This window comes from Pagrus major, chromosome 23 (assembly GCF_040436345.1).
Source record: "Pagrus major chromosome 23, Pma_NU_1.0".
In the NCBI taxonomy this organism is placed as follows: Eukaryota; Metazoa; Chordata; class Actinopteri; order Spariformes; family Sparidae; genus Pagrus; species Pagrus major.
In genome coordinates, this window is record NC_133237.1 from 3,471,359 (window position 1) to 3,488,922 (window position 17,564).

At 39.1% G+C, this 17,564-nt stretch overlaps 1 protein-coding gene across 2 annotated transcripts in view; it reads right to left on the bottom strand.

The window, feature by feature from the left end:
• The window catches only part of LOC141019714 (voltage-gated potassium channel KCNC1-like), a 73,537-nt gene that overhangs the window by 6,325 nt on the left and 49,648 nt on the right, over positions 1–17,564 (bottom strand). Inside the window, exon 5 of one of the 2 annotated variants that reach the window (XM_073494704.1) lies at positions 14,866–14,984. The exons of the other annotated variant lie outside the window; for it this stretch is intronic. Within the exon in view, the coding sequence (XP_073350805.1) occupies positions 14,866–14,984 (119 nt within the window). Of the gene's footprint in view, positions 1–14,865; positions 14,985–17,564 lie in introns of those variants that run through there. 2 annotated transcript variants of the gene reach the window in all.

A 17,564-nucleotide genomic window follows, 5' to 3' on the forward strand; every position in this document is an offset into this window, starting at 1 on the left:
TTAAATAGCTGTGTTAGCAATGCCAAGTCCTGTAACCACAGGAATAAATCAGCAGCACTGCAGCTCTAAGTTGATTGGAATACACACATGCACACACGCACACACACACACAGAACGGTGGCAGTGTTAGAATGATTGGAATCAATAACCTTCAGTTTCTAACAGGCAGCAGCAACTTAAAGACTTTGGTATAATCCCTGATCAGGACTGCTCTCATCAGAGATGTTGTGATTATGATTCTGATTATAAACACAGATCTGCCCGACCAACATTTACTACTAATAGATGAACAAAGGCAAAACACATTATTGATCTGCACTTATATGTCTCAGTGCTTTAAAGATTTAAATGCAGCGAATGCTTCTAGTGTGGCTCTCAGTGTACACAAAGTCAAGCAGAAAGGTGCTTAGCATCTATAATGAGAGCCTCTCTGCAGTTTGCTCTGCAGCACACGCAGCATCAGGCGGCTTCAGCTCTGATCTGACACTTACTGCGCCTGGTGTCGAGCTTGTGGCCTTTGAAGCTACTTCATCTTGTTTTTTCCTGCTGCTTCAACTGACGTAATGTCTTCACTGGCTTTAATCGTTTACTGCACAAGGTAGTAATGCATTACGGATAACTGTTTTACAGTAATGTGATTACTTTTGTAATAGTGTCAGGGATGATACTTTGTCAGTTGCAGCAGCTCTTCTTTGTAAAGTGTTTAGTACAGAATGTGTAGATCATATCAGTAGACCCCACTGGGGTCTCTCCAGTTGCCTACAACTGGAAGCGCACACATCTGGTACTATGATTAATATCTCTGTATTGGATTTGTGTAGGGATTTACTCTGAAAAAAAAAAACTGTCTTGCCTGCAGCAAACTGTCTTGCTGTCACAATTGTAAATCTTCCAGTGCCTTTGTAATCCATCATGGAAACTGGTGCAGCTTTCCGACAAAAAATACATTTGACAAATCTGTGTTTTGTGCCCTTATACATCTATTATTTACAGTAAAGTGGTTTAGTCTTTTGATTCTTTCTCTACCAATCATAAGCAGTGTTAGTGAACCATGAGAGCTGAGCCAATGAGGATCACAAAATGGCGGATTGCCAATTTACAAACATGACTTGAGAGGTCTGTGCTATAGCATTTAGAAATTTAGATGAAATAATCTGCAAAGACAGTAATCTGAAAACTGGGCACTTGGAGTGCATTGTAGTGTGTACAAATTATGCATACTGTGAAACACGTGTTTTACTATTCGGTGTTTTGGTGCGATTGCAAGTGTGATGTGACAAAAAGTGAAAAAACAAGTGCACTCGTTATAATAATCATGAATATGTAAACAGCTCTGCATGTGCGCAATACAGACATCTTTTGTTGTTTGTTTCTTTGTTTGTTTGTTTGTTTGTTGCCTGAGACCTCGGGCTTCACGGGTGGACACTCAAAACACTTGTACATAGAAATTAGAAATTATAATATTTATATTTTATTTATTATTTCAAATGATGTATTATTTAACACATTTTTCAGTTGAAAGCTATTATATTTATATTTTCTAATTATTTTCAATCATAATTTCTCATGTCGCTTTAGAGAAACGTACAAATTCAAATAGCCATCGCTTGTGCTGAACCTCACTTGTATCTTACAGTACTGAATTTATAGGAGTCTTTAAATAGCAAGAGACTCGAGGTACCAGTGTACTGAAAGAATTCCCCAATACAAGATGTCTGATAGATGCTATGATGTTAGGACATGATGTAAAAAATTTAAACAGGCCAATAAATAAATGGCATAAGTTCCCAAGCTCACAACACTTTTTGGATTTTGTTTTAAAGGCGACATCCTCTGCTCATGTTCAGGTTCATAATTTTATTATGGGTTACTATTAGAATAGGTTTACATGCTCTAATGCTCAAAAATTGTATCAGTTTTCTCAGCACCATATCCATATTGTAAGGTTGGTGAGAGTCAGATACACTTTTGACAGGCACTGATCTGGATGAGTAGAGTAAAATTAAAGAAAAACAAATAAAATATGAAAACTGGTGGGAAAGGGCAAGATAAGAGGAAGGTAAAATACCCACTTAGTGTGTTTGATACTGTTTTAAATAGTGCAATCACATCATGATCCCACTTATGTTAAGCCAGTTGTTCAACAGTTATTATGCTAAAGTAGTTTGCTTACGTCAACCAATGAGATTATTTCTGGCCCCGGAACAGTTCTGTGTTTTCAAAAGTAAAACTGTGATTTCCGATTGATTCTCCTCAAAGCCAAAGCAAGAAGCTAAGCGAGCGCTCACAGTTTAGCAGCATCTGTTAGCTGTGCTGTGGCGGTGATTTGTTGTACATACCTCCACTCAGTCAGACTTTAGTAACACAACGCAGGGGGAGAGACTGAGGAGGATAGCCTGAGGATGGGATGGATACACCAGTGTTAGAATGGGATGGTGAGACATGAGGGAGGGGGGGAAGGGGAAGGAAAGGAGGGAGGTGCAAGGGATGATGGGGAAAGGAGGAAGAGGGAAAGAGGAGGTAGAAGCAGAGAGGGAACAGGATGGAGTGAGCTTGTTTTTGTTCACACAACAAGTGACTTGGGAACTACTATCTCTGGACAGGAAGTAAATTACTGTACAGTACTAAAATATAATTGCTAATTTTATATAACTTACCAGAATTTTATTTTGTGAGTGGACATTTAATCTAAAATGGCTAAAATAAATCTATTGTTTGGGATGTTGTGGTAACACCGTACTGCATGTAATGTGGAGGTGATCGCCTTACTGATTATCTTACAATAATCAAACTTCTCACCAAGTACAAATGAAGTAATACAATATAAAGAAATAGAACTGGCTCACGTACCATCAATACAGTATGTTGTGATGAAACTATACATACTGTATGTTCAACTCTATTATTAACTAGAGTTATCAAATTTAAAGGACCTGTCAGCACCGCTATGTCATTTATATATAGAGATCTAACAACTCTGTATGACAAATTGAACTTAACTTTGTTAAAGCAAAAGGCTGGTGTTATTGTATATTGTTTTACTGTCAACAAATCTCATGAAAAGACCAAAATCAATAAGTCTGTTTTTTGATACTTTATGTCCATGGCCGCCTGCTCCAAGCCCATTTGTTCCTGTTTAAGATAAATCTTACTGTAGTCTTGCTGACCTTGCTGACTGGACTTACAATTGCATTTATGTAAATTTTCTGGCACAGTACAATACATCTTCCAACTTAACATTACATTTGCACACCTCACTGCAATCATGCATATTCATATGCATGTATGCCCTTTTTTTACTTCTAAGAACTTGTGTTTGACATTTGTTTTTGCACTATTACTGTTTGAAGTGGTTGCACGGTGTACTGATTCTGTGAAGTTAAGTCTTATATCAAATCCACGGTTAGTGCTCGAGTGAGTATTTAGGGCAGCAGGGTGGTGTGTGTGTGTGTGTGTGATTGAGTCAAAATAAACTGCAGTGTGTGTGTCCATGATAATAAAGGAACATGTCATCCAATGCAACATTGTGGCTCAATGGAGTGTTTGAAATAGTTTATGGAGCTCTATAGGACAGAGAAATGATCAGGCTGTGTTGCATATAACACCTGTTGCATAGTTTGGTCTTGAAATGGAAAAAATATAGAATATCACCAGACTTACTATTTAAAATCAACACTTACTGTATATAGACTATCTAAAGGCTGCTGATAAAGCTGATAAGTTATATATATATATATATATATATATATATATATATATATATATATATATATATATATATATATATACAATCTGTGATCACTGTAATGGTTGCATGAGATTCCTGCAGTGAAAGGGAGAATAGAGGGACATGTGAAAAGAAAGAGCAGTGCAGGGAGGTCAAGGAAAGAGGTGGAAAAGGGGGAGGGCAGGAGGAAGTTAGGGAAGGGGAAGGTCTTGAGGGTGAGGAAGTGTACACAGAAGTGAACAACCACGGCAAATACTATTCCAACAACAATCTGCATGCAAAGAAATATATCAACACGTGTTTCAGTTTACAGCAAAAAGCTCATTATTTTTAGCTATTTGGAATACTACAAAAACTTTTTTCATATGCTCACACAGATACTGTATGATCACCTCAAATTGAAATTATCACTTGAAACCACATGTGGATTTGAGATTGTCAAGAAATAATATTTGCATCAAATACTGACACATGAAAATGCAATATGACATCACCAACACATCAAACTCTAGGTTAAAACGTACGTACATACATACATTCATATAACATGTATGTATGTGACATAGCTGATACACAACTAAGATAAGAAAAGGATAGAGAGACAACGACGAAAAGGACACACAAACACAAACAGAACACAGTAAAGAAAACATATACAGTCTCAGTGTTATGTCATATAAACGCAGAGACATACATTAAAGATACCACAGATGAATACATTAACCATGAAAAACACCATGGTTTATGCATAGAGAGATGCACATGCAGAACACTTATAAGGATGACACATGCAGCAGAATCTGCACAAATAATACCATGGTTATACTGTATAAATGTATTATTAAAATCTGTTTACCTGAGCAAACAAAATAATTCTTAGCACAATATTATTAATGGATGAAAAATATGGTCAAAGTTATGACATTATTCAGATGTGGGGGGGGGGGACAGAAAGTGAAAGAGAGTATAAGTAGCCTACTATATAAGCCTACATCTTTTATTACTAATTAACTTTGTTTGATTTTGCATGTTGAAGTTGTATTGAGATGCTTAAAGGTGTAATATAGGCCTAAGAATTGGCCACCTGTCAAATTCATACTCCAAGGAAATATGGGGCAGCGTATCACCAGAATAACCGCTAACTGCTGCTAAATGTAGCTGCCATTGGCTAGTTAGCTCAGTTGGCAGCCAGGAGTCTAACTAGCTGATTCTGCCTAATTTTTAGATTAGACTATCGCCTCTTGAGGAACAGTGTGGTAGACAAGACAAGACAGGACGGGCCACGGCTAGCTGGTTAGCATGCTAACTTCGGTGGACATCTTTGCAACACAGCACACAGACACTTTTGCCACAACGTCAAAACACTGTTATTTCTTCACATTCTTTTATTTTAGTTTTTGGAATGTTTTAAAATAAAAGTCTTACATATTGAACCTTTAAGAGACTAATACAGTTAATAAGTGCAGAAGTCTACAGTGGCTGAGAGAGCTCAAAAGACCTAGCATGAGCACATACACAAAGTAGAAGTGCATGAAGAAAACATCCCCATTCAGTTACACTGCATTTAGAAAAAAATATATATAAATGATTCAAATCTATCTTCATTTGAATGATCTGATACTGATTCATAAAATCCCAAGATCGATCCGTCAATATGTGCTTTTTCCGTGGATGTGAGACAGGGCTCAAAATTAACACCCACCAAGCATCAAATGTAGGTGGATTTTCCATTTGGCGAGTAAACCTCTGAGGGCTGATGGGTATCAAAACAGTCATGTATGAAAACTATGCTGAGAATCTCCCACATTTGGGACTTCATGGTGCATTCAAGTGCATCTCATAAACTCATGAATCTATATTCAAATGGCTACAATGTTTTTATAAAAAAGGAAAGTTTCTATTTTTTTCCTATTTTCCTTTGGTGAAATACGTAGGCCTACAGCTGCCATCACTCTTTTGTTCTAAGTCTTCAGCATTTTTAAAATTTTAAATCATAACAATATCCCGGTCATTTCCCTTTAGGCTGATTTCTAAACACAAATTTCATTTCTTACTGTAAACATTATTATTTAAAATAATGTGCCAGATTAGGGGGTTCCTGTACAATTTACAGCATTAGTTCAGTCAGATTCTCATTCATATTCAAGTTAAACCAGTATTGTAACTGTAATGTCCCTTACCAAATCGATATTGAACAGAATCGGAAATCAAATCGAAATCAGAATTGAATTTATTAGGGCGGTTGGGGACGATACACAGCTCTATTAATAAACAGTATAGTCACATTAAATAGGGCAATAATTCTCTGGTTACCCCTGACGAAAGCAGAGCCTTGTTTACATGGTTATACATTCACAATTTCTGCTCTCTATATATAATCCATATTATTAAAATGTTTAGTTTCCTCGGTCAACATCGACTCTCCTCCTGACACCATTGTGGCTCAACTGTAGCACTCAGGAAATAAAATAATGTGAGTGCAACTGAATAGGCCTCAGGGGATTCGGATCACCAATAATGATTAAATACCAGCCTAAAGGCCATCGATCATTGGCTGGAGAAGAGGAGAGAGAAGTAAAAACAAACTGTGTGTGAGATAAAATGAGTGAAATCTGATGAAAAGAGAGAATATATTAAAGTGGTATAAATTGTGTGTCGGTGGCAAAATTCAAGGGAGAGGAAGTGAAAGAGAGACTGTTGTGGCGCAGCATATCTCCTTACACCAATGAGACTCTAAGCAAGACTCAAGAGTCAGTTCAGGCCAATGGTATCTGTCTGTCAATGAAGAGAATCGATACAATTTCTACTGAGAACAGGAGGGGGAGGGCAGGGTGGGAAAGACAGGGAGAAAGAGAATTATGGGAAGAAAAAAAACAAGGAGAGACAGGACGGCAGTCAGAGAGAGCATGAAATACAAAGCGAGGGAGTGATTAATGCAACATTTCATTCCTTTATTCGACCTCCACCCACTCACTGATTAGGTCTCCCAATGAAAGGGGAGACAGACGTGTACAGTATCATAATGCAGAGTGTGTCTGCTGCCTTTGAAACTCATGCAGTCAGGATGAGAGTGTAATGTGTAGTCTTGGCCTGTGGGGGCACTAGTGGCATTGCACCAACATTCACTCCAAAGCTACCTCTCTGCAGGTTTTTTTTTTTTTTTTTTTTTTTTTTTTAATTTTCTGAAGGAGAGCAGGCAGCATTCTCCTCTTTGCCTTCTAGCGGTCAGAGTACTCTACCTGATCATTTGTCCTGTTTTGTACTGAGACAGCAAAAAGACCTTAACAAGGTGCAGAGTCACAGAAAAACACAGTTGTGGTGGATTTTTTTTTTTTTTTTGGAACAGCAGGACATTAATGTGAATAAAGGCCTTAGTCCAACCACATCTAAAGACAAAGGTTTGCAACTGTTCTAAATGACTACAGGCAAAGGCCAACCCTACTGCCAGACAATAATGTTGATATTGAGTCATTCTGCAAAGAACCAGATTACATTCATTGACTGTTTTTTTGGCAATGCTGTCAAAATTATAGCTTTCTGTAGTAATGGAGAAATCGTGGCTAAAGCAAGTAAACCCTGCTTGAAATCTGGTCATAAACTGCGGCTAAAGCTACAAAACGATTGTGCTTATGGTGAATAACAGATAGATGTTGCAGGTCTATCATTGGGTTCAAACTCAAAGTTTTCTACACAATCGTCCGACAAGTTACATGCCTATCCAACCCAACCCTTACTGGATCTCTGTGTGTTAACTGGGGTGACTGTTGACTATCATTGATTCAAAGGTCCATTCTTAACCATCAGTGAAGATTACGTTCAGTGTCCTAATGTCCCTGTACTGTGAGGAAGCTGTAATACACAGACTTTCATTCAGGAAACCACTGTTCATGTCCCATCTGAAACTAGAAGTCAACTGTGATAACATAGTGAAGTAACATCACATGAATAAGGTAAAGTAAATAACTGTTGTAATGTAGGTACATTTGTAACGGAAGTTACAGAGTACGTCTTTTGACCCGAGCCATTATATTTTCCTAAACTTAACCAAGTAGTTCATGTGCCTAAACCTCACCAAACTGTGAGCGTACGACGTAGGTCCAGCAGGTCTGTGGCATGTTGTTTGGGGAATGGTAATATAAGTCGTTTTTAGAGACAATCAACCTATTCAGTCATTTACTTTTGAGGATTTGTTGGGAGAAATTGCATCTAAATGTGCATCATTTGTTGCTGCTGTAGCATTTATAGTTTTCAAGTTGCTTTACTTACATATCTGGACAGGCAACTTGTTATTATGCTTGATCCATTTTCACTTGTCCTAACTAGAAAAGTTTACAGGCAGCTCTGAACCTGGCATGCATTTTAATTACTATGTAGTCAAACTGCTGACTCTAAGATTACACAGCAATTTGGTTTGTGTATGATTTCTTATCTCTAAGGTAGTATTTGCATGTTTAACCTTCACAAGAGCCTGAACTAACTGTCTGGCATGTTTGAAGAGAAATCTGCAAACATGGAGCTGCTGATTATTCAGAGGCTTCTGAGGCTACGCAAAAACAACATTTTAACCAATTATATGACATTGTGTCGCCTAAAACTGGACTGAATCGTTTTAGTTGTTGTTGACTAAAATGTGTGACTAATGTCCAACTAAAACTAGAAAGCATTTTCGTCCACAGACTGAGACAACATCTTCCATACAAATTTTTACAAATTTGTTGCCCAGTTAAAAGCAAAAAGTGCTTGCCTCTCTTTGTGAATGAAGAAATGAATGAGTATCAGTCGAGATTACTGGTTTACTGGGTACTTTATTAAAACAGCCCTCTACAGTTTATTTGCTTATAGGCTTGGCTATCCAAGTATGGACAACAACATCTGTCTCCTGAAACCACAAAGTGTTGTTTGGCACTTTTTTGTTCCTTTTTTCACATCCTAACATGTTGTACAGTGGCATCATTCACCGCACAAAGGTTTGATTCGTCTCACCATTTGTTTCCCCTTGGCTTTACTGGATGGGTAGTGAATTGCAGCCCACTGTATCGATATGAATCAATAATGCAATCAAACACCGAGCCCTGACCCAAAATGCTTTGCTGCGCCAAGTCCCAGAATTCCCCTGTCCACTGTTTCCGTAGCAACAGCAGGGAGATGAGGAGAAAGTGAGACAGTGAAAAGAAAAAGAGAGAGAGAGAGAGAGAGAGAGAGAGAGAGAGAGAGTGGAGGGTGGCGGTGATGATCAAAGGATGGGAAGGTAAGACAGAATGAATGGGACTGATCAAATAAAGATGACATACAATATCAAAATATAACAAAAATAATTTAAAACAAATCAGCACATTTCCAACAGATGGATAGATAGATAGATAGATAGATAGATAGATAGATAGATAGATAGATAGATAGATAGATAGATAGATAGATAGATAGATCAAGGCAAAGGGGTGTTGTCTTTAGCCTCAGAGGGACCAATCATCAGACAAGCTGACAAAGAGAGAAAGAAAGTGAGAGTGAGAAAGATGAAAGATCCTCTCAATTGTTTGACCTCCTGTGACTTGTGCCCTTGAGCCAGGATCACCAAAAGGTCAAAGCGTTGCATTTCATATCATAAAACCATGACCAAGCTACAAACCACAGGAATCCCTCTGGCAGGGGCGAAGCAAAGGTGGCTGTTAAAGAGTTTTGCATCGATAGGGACTTTTAACAGTGCTTCTATTGTTTTAATCCGTCCTAATTCGGTCTTTCAGAACCAGAAGTAGTAGCTTGCGCCCCTGCCCTGCTACTTGCTCATACAAAGGAACGAGAGCCGGGAAAAAAGCAGAAGAAAACGAGGACAAAAACGTTGCACAGAAGGGCAAAGGAGCGTTACAATGCTATGCCGACCTTTTCAGAATGCCTCCAAAATGCTCAAGTCTTTCGTTCTTCCCGCCCGTCGCAGCCACAGATCAAATAGTGTCGGATTACAGCGACGGCACTGACATTGAGATGTGCAATTAATCCCATCCAAGTACAGCACTATCTGTGATAATATCAGCGAGAGGGAGGAAAGAAGGAAAGAGAAGTGTCAAAGAGGGACTGGAAGAGAGCCCTGGTGGTACATTTGAAGCAAAAGCCTGGCGACCATTTAGAAAGCATGACTGTCAAGTCTTGAGGTGTGCTTGATTTATCTTGTCGAGAAATTTGACCAGTTGTGAGCAGATAACTTCAGAAAAGATAAATAAGCAAACATGTTTGGTTTTTTTTCCCCAGAGGCAGGCAGCTGATAGTTTTTCCAGTGGATTTAAAGCTTTAAAGTGCAGACAGAGAAAGTTAGGAGGCCATCACAGCACAGCAAACAGTGCCACTGCTATGCTTTACACTACAGCCCTTCGAAAGTTGATCTAATACTTACCTGGATGTGTGTGTGTGTGTCTGTTTGGCATTAGAGTTTTGTCTGTCTCTCTTTCTCCCTGCCTGCTGGTCGTTAAAGAACCTGAATCTTGTATGCTTTTGTACTTGAAAAAAATAAATAAAAAATATGTAGACCTTCGAAGCATTTACAGTGGTCAGTGTTCCAGCCCAGCCTGACAGAGAGTCAGACACAGCTCAGCTACAAAAAAATGTTGTTTTCATTTAAAGTGCAATGGGAACTTCTAAAAACCTTTTTGTAAATTAGTTGTACAAAATAGTTCCCTGAGAGATCCAATCAGCTCAATCCCATAATGCAGTGATTGAAGCCAAGTCTGCTGTGAAACAGAACAGTGCTCTCTGTGGGCTGCGCTGTAAAAACTGACCTGAGCTCAGTTCCAGAGGAGAGGACAGAGGAAAACCTACCAACCAACCAATCAGCAACCAACTCTCACTAGTCTGGCAGGGCAATGAGCCAACCAGTGCACAGCAGCCGCTTTCACTCTGGCACCCTTCCCAAAACAGGATTCATTGAATCCTCATTTATTCCTTTATTTTTTTCAGTTTTTAAATTGTTTTGTCACATTTTTGTGCAAAATACTTTTCATTTTGATTTTGATTTGTAAAATCTGCAAACAAAATCTGTTGTATCATAAAGTTTTGTCCACACATGAAGCAAAGTTTGTGAAGACCAGGCACAATCTCCCCAAAAGCAGTCTTTGAGTAAGACCTCACTGGTCCATTTGGAACCAGGCTGACTGCGAGCTAAGATGCTTTCAGGGTGGGAAACGGGATGGTGAGCGTTTGGTTTTTGGCGCCCCCTTATCTGTAAGTACCAGAGTGAGAAGAGACCGGGTGAGAGGAGGAGAAGGAGGAGGAAGAGGAGGAGCAGGAGGAGGGGAAGACAGCTACACACACATATACAGACACACACAGAAAAGGACAGACATACGGACAGAAACAAACAAAGAAAAAATAGAGAAACAGACAGACAAACAGACAGATGGATAGTGTGACACAGACCAACAAGAGCCAACGTACAAACGCATGACCTGACACAACCTGGGGAAGGAGACAGTAACACAACAACATAACAACAACAACAGCAACAGCACGCATCAGACATGGACCCGCAATGTGAACTTTAACCTTTCGCCCACTTTGACCCCGTGACCTGTTCTCCCTGGTGGTTACAACATACTGTAGGTGTAAAGAGGGAAGGCATATCTCTCACACCAACACACAGACAGGCTAATACACCGCACACAAAGTCACAGAGTCATGCTCGCAGACTCACACTGTGTTCATTTGGTTAAGTGGTGGGAGGATGTGTGCGTCTATGTGTGTGTATGTGTGTGTGTGTGTGTGTGTGTGTGTGTACAACTGTGAGCTAAGTTTTTTGGCCTATTAATGTACAATTAATCTAATTTATACCACGCAAAAAACGTATATTGTGCCTTTACATAAAATATAATGTATGGTATTGTATTTATGTGACAATTTTGAGCATGAAATGGAACATAAGCACAGAATAATTTGATCATTTACATTTTATAGAGAAATTGTTTAATTTCGGTGCTAATGAATGTATCTGGATGTGTATTTTTTTCTTTCAATTTCCCTGTGCTGTGCTCTGTCAAGCTTCCTTGCAAGCTTGCTCAACCTGTGTGTTCTGGTGTGTCATTGCTTTAGTACTGGTAACACACACGCACACTGTAATCTCAGGATTTGTGGTCAGGGAGGTAACTTCAAGGGTTAACTCTGGATTTTCGGTGTTATGACAGCGGTTCACTTCCTGCCGGGATACATCTCGATGGTTAGCACTCCTAACCTGCTCCGAAGCAGGATATGTTCCCGATAATAGATGAACACATATAAAAGCAGCGCCCTCAGACCGGTTAATGCTCTGAAAAATGGCATCATCATTCATAGACGATCCAGCAGTTGTACTCCTGTGGAGGAAGGCCCCCTCTTGTCTTCATTTCATTTTATTTCCTGTTGGCGACAGGCAATGTCAAAGCCATTTTATATTGTGCTTCTTTGGTTATTATCTTACAACAGATGCAGATTGAAGCACTTAAGCCTTGCACTTGTTCGACATATGAAAGTACCACTTTGAATAATTTTTTAATGTTTATTCTTTATTTGCTTCCAGGTTGTTTGACACCGTGGGGCTCGCAGCTGAATGAAATGTTGTCTAACACACTTTAAGAATTCTTTAAAGTGACATTAATAATTTAATGAAATACAAAAAATTTAATTATCGTCAGATCTACTTATGCCCTTGTGATGGGCATATTTTAATCTTATATTAATGTACACATTCACACAGTATGTGATTTTTTTGTCAACTGTCCTTCCTTGTTGTTGTGTTATAGTACTATAATGTTACAGTTTGCTCTTCTTTTGTATATTCTGCTCTGCTGACAGTAGACCTGTCCATGTTTGTGATTGGTCAACTCTCCTTTAATGCAAATGTGCTCGTGGCTAGATGGGGAAAACCTGGGTTGATTTATCGAGTTGATTAACAACCTTTGTGTGACTGCTTAGTGTGATCGCAGTTGTTCTGGCTAGTGAAGCCAGATGAATGAAACACCCTGGGCATGTTGAACTGGCTTTGTAGTACAGGTCTCTGGTCACAACAGAAGGTGGCACAGCAGGATTTAACCATGTGAAATATTTGGTTCCTGACGCTTGATGGCGACTTGCACGGCTGGAAGGGGAAATGTAGCTGCCGTGCTAACTGCTAACCCGGTTGTCAGCCAAGACGTGTTATAACTAGTCAGTCATAATAGCTCTCTGAGCTCCTTTATATTTTATACTGTTCCAAAAGGTCACCAGTGTAACTGTGAGTGAATCCACTATGTGCTGCAATTCTCTCAACTGAAGCGATGTTGCTGAGAAGGTGACTGGACAGAGCAGGTATATTATCAACCTTTGTAAATTATAATTATGTGACGATAATGTTAAGAAGTGAACATAATATCGCTACAAAAATAACTTATGTGCTTGCTATTTTATCTCTCATGTTCGAAACGTCCCATTGTGTCACAAAATTGAGGCACAAATATAACTCCATATGTTTCTGCATAGATATATCAGTGTCAGTATCATATGTCAGTTGTTTTTTCTGTGCCAAAGGATTGTAGGCTACACTGCAGTAAATGCTGGGGAGCTAACCTGCTTGTAATTAGCTTTATGCTACATCTATTGGACAAAACTAGCAGTAATGAGATATGTCATTGTTATTATTGGTTATATTGAATTATATGAATCCTGACAAGTGAATGCTCTGGTCGAGTCTTTTGTAGTGTAGGAACAAAACACACGCTCACACCATGCATATGCCCCCACCCTACACACCACTACTATCCACAATATGATGCTTAACCACACTTAAAGCTTTACAGTAACAAGCAACCTGCATGCGCCTCTGTACATTTAACCTTTGAGTGTGTGTGTGAGTCGTTAAGATATAAAAAGTCTGTCACTTGGTGTGTGTGTGTGTGTGTGTGTGTGTGTGTGTGTGTGTGTGTGTATGTGTGTGTGTGTGTGTGTGTGGCTGATTTAAGAGAATGGGAAGGTGCATCCTTTCAAAGAAACAACTACTGACCTTGATGTTGTTTTGGGGGTTGGAACTCTTTCCTGATTTTTGGTGTCTCACTCACTGTAATGCTGTAAGATGTGCTGTCTGCTCTATTCTTTTCTGTCAACTTTTCAACTGTTATTGTCCTCTGTTTACTGTTTTGCTGTAATCTGATAATGCACATTTCCATATTGAATCAAATCAATTTTCATTCCATATATACAATACAGCTATAATACAATAATCTAATCTAGTTTAGTCTAATTGAATCTGGTCCAATCTATTCTCATTTTATATAGTCGAATACAATGTTATCTACTCTAGTGCAGTCTAGTATAAGCAAATTGAATCTGACCTAGTCTAGTGTAGTCTATTCAAATCCAATTTATTCTAATCTATCAAGTGTGATCTAGTACGATCTAGCCCAATCTCATCTATGTAAACTCTTCTAGATTAGTCTGTTCTAGAATCTGCCTTAATCTACTCTAAATTAGAGCTGAACCAATATATCAGTTGGCTGATTTTATCAGCTGATATTGGTTTATCACAGATATATATCGGATTCGGTGTATATGCTGTCTGATATGAAAGCTTCTTTTTAGAGATTATAATGGAGAAAAATATGCATGGTATAATGATATACATTTCTGGTTAAGTTTACAGTTTCAGTGCCCAGTGAGCATTTTGACAGCAATTTTTTTTGCATTTTATAGAGTAAAAAAAACAATCCATTAATCGTGAAAGTAATCGGCAGATTAATTGATAATAAAACTAATTGTTATTTGTAGCCCTAGTCACAAGTGTTTGATACCTACACATTTGAGGGATCATTGCAAAAAATCTGTCTGTACCCAATATATTGATATTTGCTCTGTAATATTGGTTTCGATGTCAGCCACATAAAACAAGCATCAGTAGAGCTCTAATCTGAATTATCTATTCTAATCTAGTTTACTGTAGTCCTGTACAGTCTATTTTGTTCTATTCTAGTCTAGTAGGTTTGATCCTGTCTTGTCTAATTTAATCAGGTCTCATCTAATATAGTCTAATCTTTTGTATACAGACAGTTTGTCAGGTCAGTAAAGTTTCCCAGTGAGTTGAGGTTGTATTATTGATGTAGAAATGCTTTTCGCTGCTTTGTGCGCTGTGTGGAAGTGTTACCTCTGTGTTTCTACGGTTTGATCCAGGAGGTGGTGGAGTTAACACTGAGCTCCTGCTGTAGCAGAGGCCCCTCCGGCTTGAACCAGTCCTCTCCCAGGGAGGATGCCACACTGCTGGACTCTGAGCCGTCTACACGTGGGTGTGTGTTTTAGAGTGTGTTTTTTTGTTTGTGTTTGTGTGTGTGAGTCAGGGGATTGAGCATGTGGAAGGTGTATAGGGGTGTTAAAGGTTAAAGGTCAGGGGTTATATTTCAAAACAAAAATAATTATTTTACTGTTATCAGGTCAAGGTGGTGGTAAGCAAGATGGCAGCATGGAAATGGGGAGGAAAAATGAATGGAAGAGGAGGGGAAACATTAGATAAGACAGACATCGAGCAGGGAGATGAGAATGAAACAGGAGAATAAGGTAAATGGAAAGTCAATGGAGGAGGTGGGAGAGAAATGAGAGAGAGTAGAGTGGGGGGAGGAGAGAGAAAGAAACAATGAAGAGTTAATGAATTACAGCGTGGAAAAATGTGAAAAATAAAACTATTCTGACAGCAGAATGATGAAGAAGCCTGATGTGATGACTGAGACACTCATCTGATCTGCCTGTTCGGACGGATCAGATTCAAAATACTGCACAATTACACATGAAGAGTTTCATTTCAAAACAAGACAAAGACGCACTCAAAGATTTGCAACACTAAAATACTGCAAGAAAGTAGTAGTTGCACGATGTTACTTTAAAGAATGAGGCAAATAACGTGTTGTATTTGTTTTACAGTCAACAAATCCCATGAAAAGAAAGTATCCTGTTAAGTATTGTGTGAGTATCAAAGCCTGATTTATCCTCTCCCCCAGTGATACAGAGCTCTACTGTATATACATCAATGAGCCGCAAAGTGACATAGGGAATGTCATTAGTTTTTAGGGACATATACCAAAGTATTTGACCTGATGATGGCACCAGAAGACAAGTGACATGAATGTGTCACCAAATATGACCAGTACCAGTACCTGGAATCGGGGACTGGTACCCAATGGTACAATTTTTTTGGTACTTTACTCTCTCGGTAATAAAACAAATATCACTTCAGTGATCATCAACATTGCTACAAAGAAGGAAGATGATAAAAGACCCGGAAGCAGCTGGAGAAACTGTGCACTTCACTCAACCTGGATACTGATGGAATATCAGCACAGTATTGGACTATATATATATATATATATATAAAGATAAACATAACTGTCAAAAGGAACATTAATAACAAAATGTAGAGAGCAGCAATACGCCATTGCAGCATCTGTCTGCCTGATCCAACGAAGAAGAGGAAACATCAGTATTTTCTATTAAGTTGTTCTTGCATACTGTAATATTTCCCCATAAATATCATGCAGTTCACGTAGTATTGATTTCATACCAAGGTTTCAGACATACTGAAAAACCTGACATACTGTTTCAGCATACAAAAGCGCACGTTGACAAGGAATAGCCAGGGGCTGCACCCAGCACACAATATGCAGCTGGTTGGCACAGGAAACCAACCTGGGTAGCACAACCAAACTCTACAGCCCAGGTACAGCACTCTACAGCGCACTATTTCCTCTGGTTGGTGCAGCTGGCCTGGCACAGGATAGGTTGTGTCTATCTTGGCCATTCTTTTGAATTATTTGGCACCCCATAACGTTCAAGACGGACAAACCTTATAATTCACAGGGGCACTAGATGTCCATGTGTGATTTACTGACACTAGTCTTTTTTGTCTTTACATGGGATTTGTTGATGATAAAGACAATTAAAAAATAAGTCATCTGTATCATAACATTTGTCTCAAAAATTGCAGGTAACACTTTAATCCAAATAAAGGCCTGTTGTGAAATGAAACTTCATGTACACAGTTAAACACAAAGAGCTGTATCAGCTGTGAAGAACAGAGAATACAGCGCACACAGAAGACCAATGTTATCCTGCATGTAGTGTTGCTGAGTGACTGCTGACTCACCTCAGTAAGAAATCTGCAGAATGTGAATATTTGACCACAATTCACACAAAAAAAGCCACCATGAATACTTTTGTGTAACAGTGGTGTAAATCAAGTCACTTCAACATCAGCACAGATGGCAGTGCTGCAGCAGCCTCTGCAGTACCTCTGCAGTACAGATGCAGGAGCGATGCATGAAGGGGGATTCTTCTACTACAGCTGTAGTTTGAAGATGTGAGTGAGAGGAATCACTGGATCAAATATCAATGCCGCTGACTGGACATTGATATGTTATTTGTACCACAGGACAGAGCTGTTCATGTTGAGAGGTCTGAGGAAGTGATGCTGAGGTGTCACCCAGAATGATGGAGGGGAGTGAGGGGGGGGTGGGTGTCATAAGTTGTGTGTTTGTGGGGTTTGTCTTAGGTTTTGCTTTGCATAAAGGCTTTTTGAGCACGCTGTTTATTGCTTGTGTTGTCTGTACGGTGTGTGTGTGTGTGCTTTTGCATATACTTTGTATGTGTGTCTGTGTATGTAACGCATTCTGTAGGTGCAGAGGGCGGACACAATACCACCTGTGAACACCTGTAAAATGCATTTTGATTCTGTTAGGACTGTATGTACAGTATGTGTGTGCTTGGAACATGTGTCTGAATGTTATGTGTGTGTTTATGTTTTTGCACACTACACACACTGTCAGCACATATCAATCAGGACCATGCATCGAGCGACAGCCCACTGCTG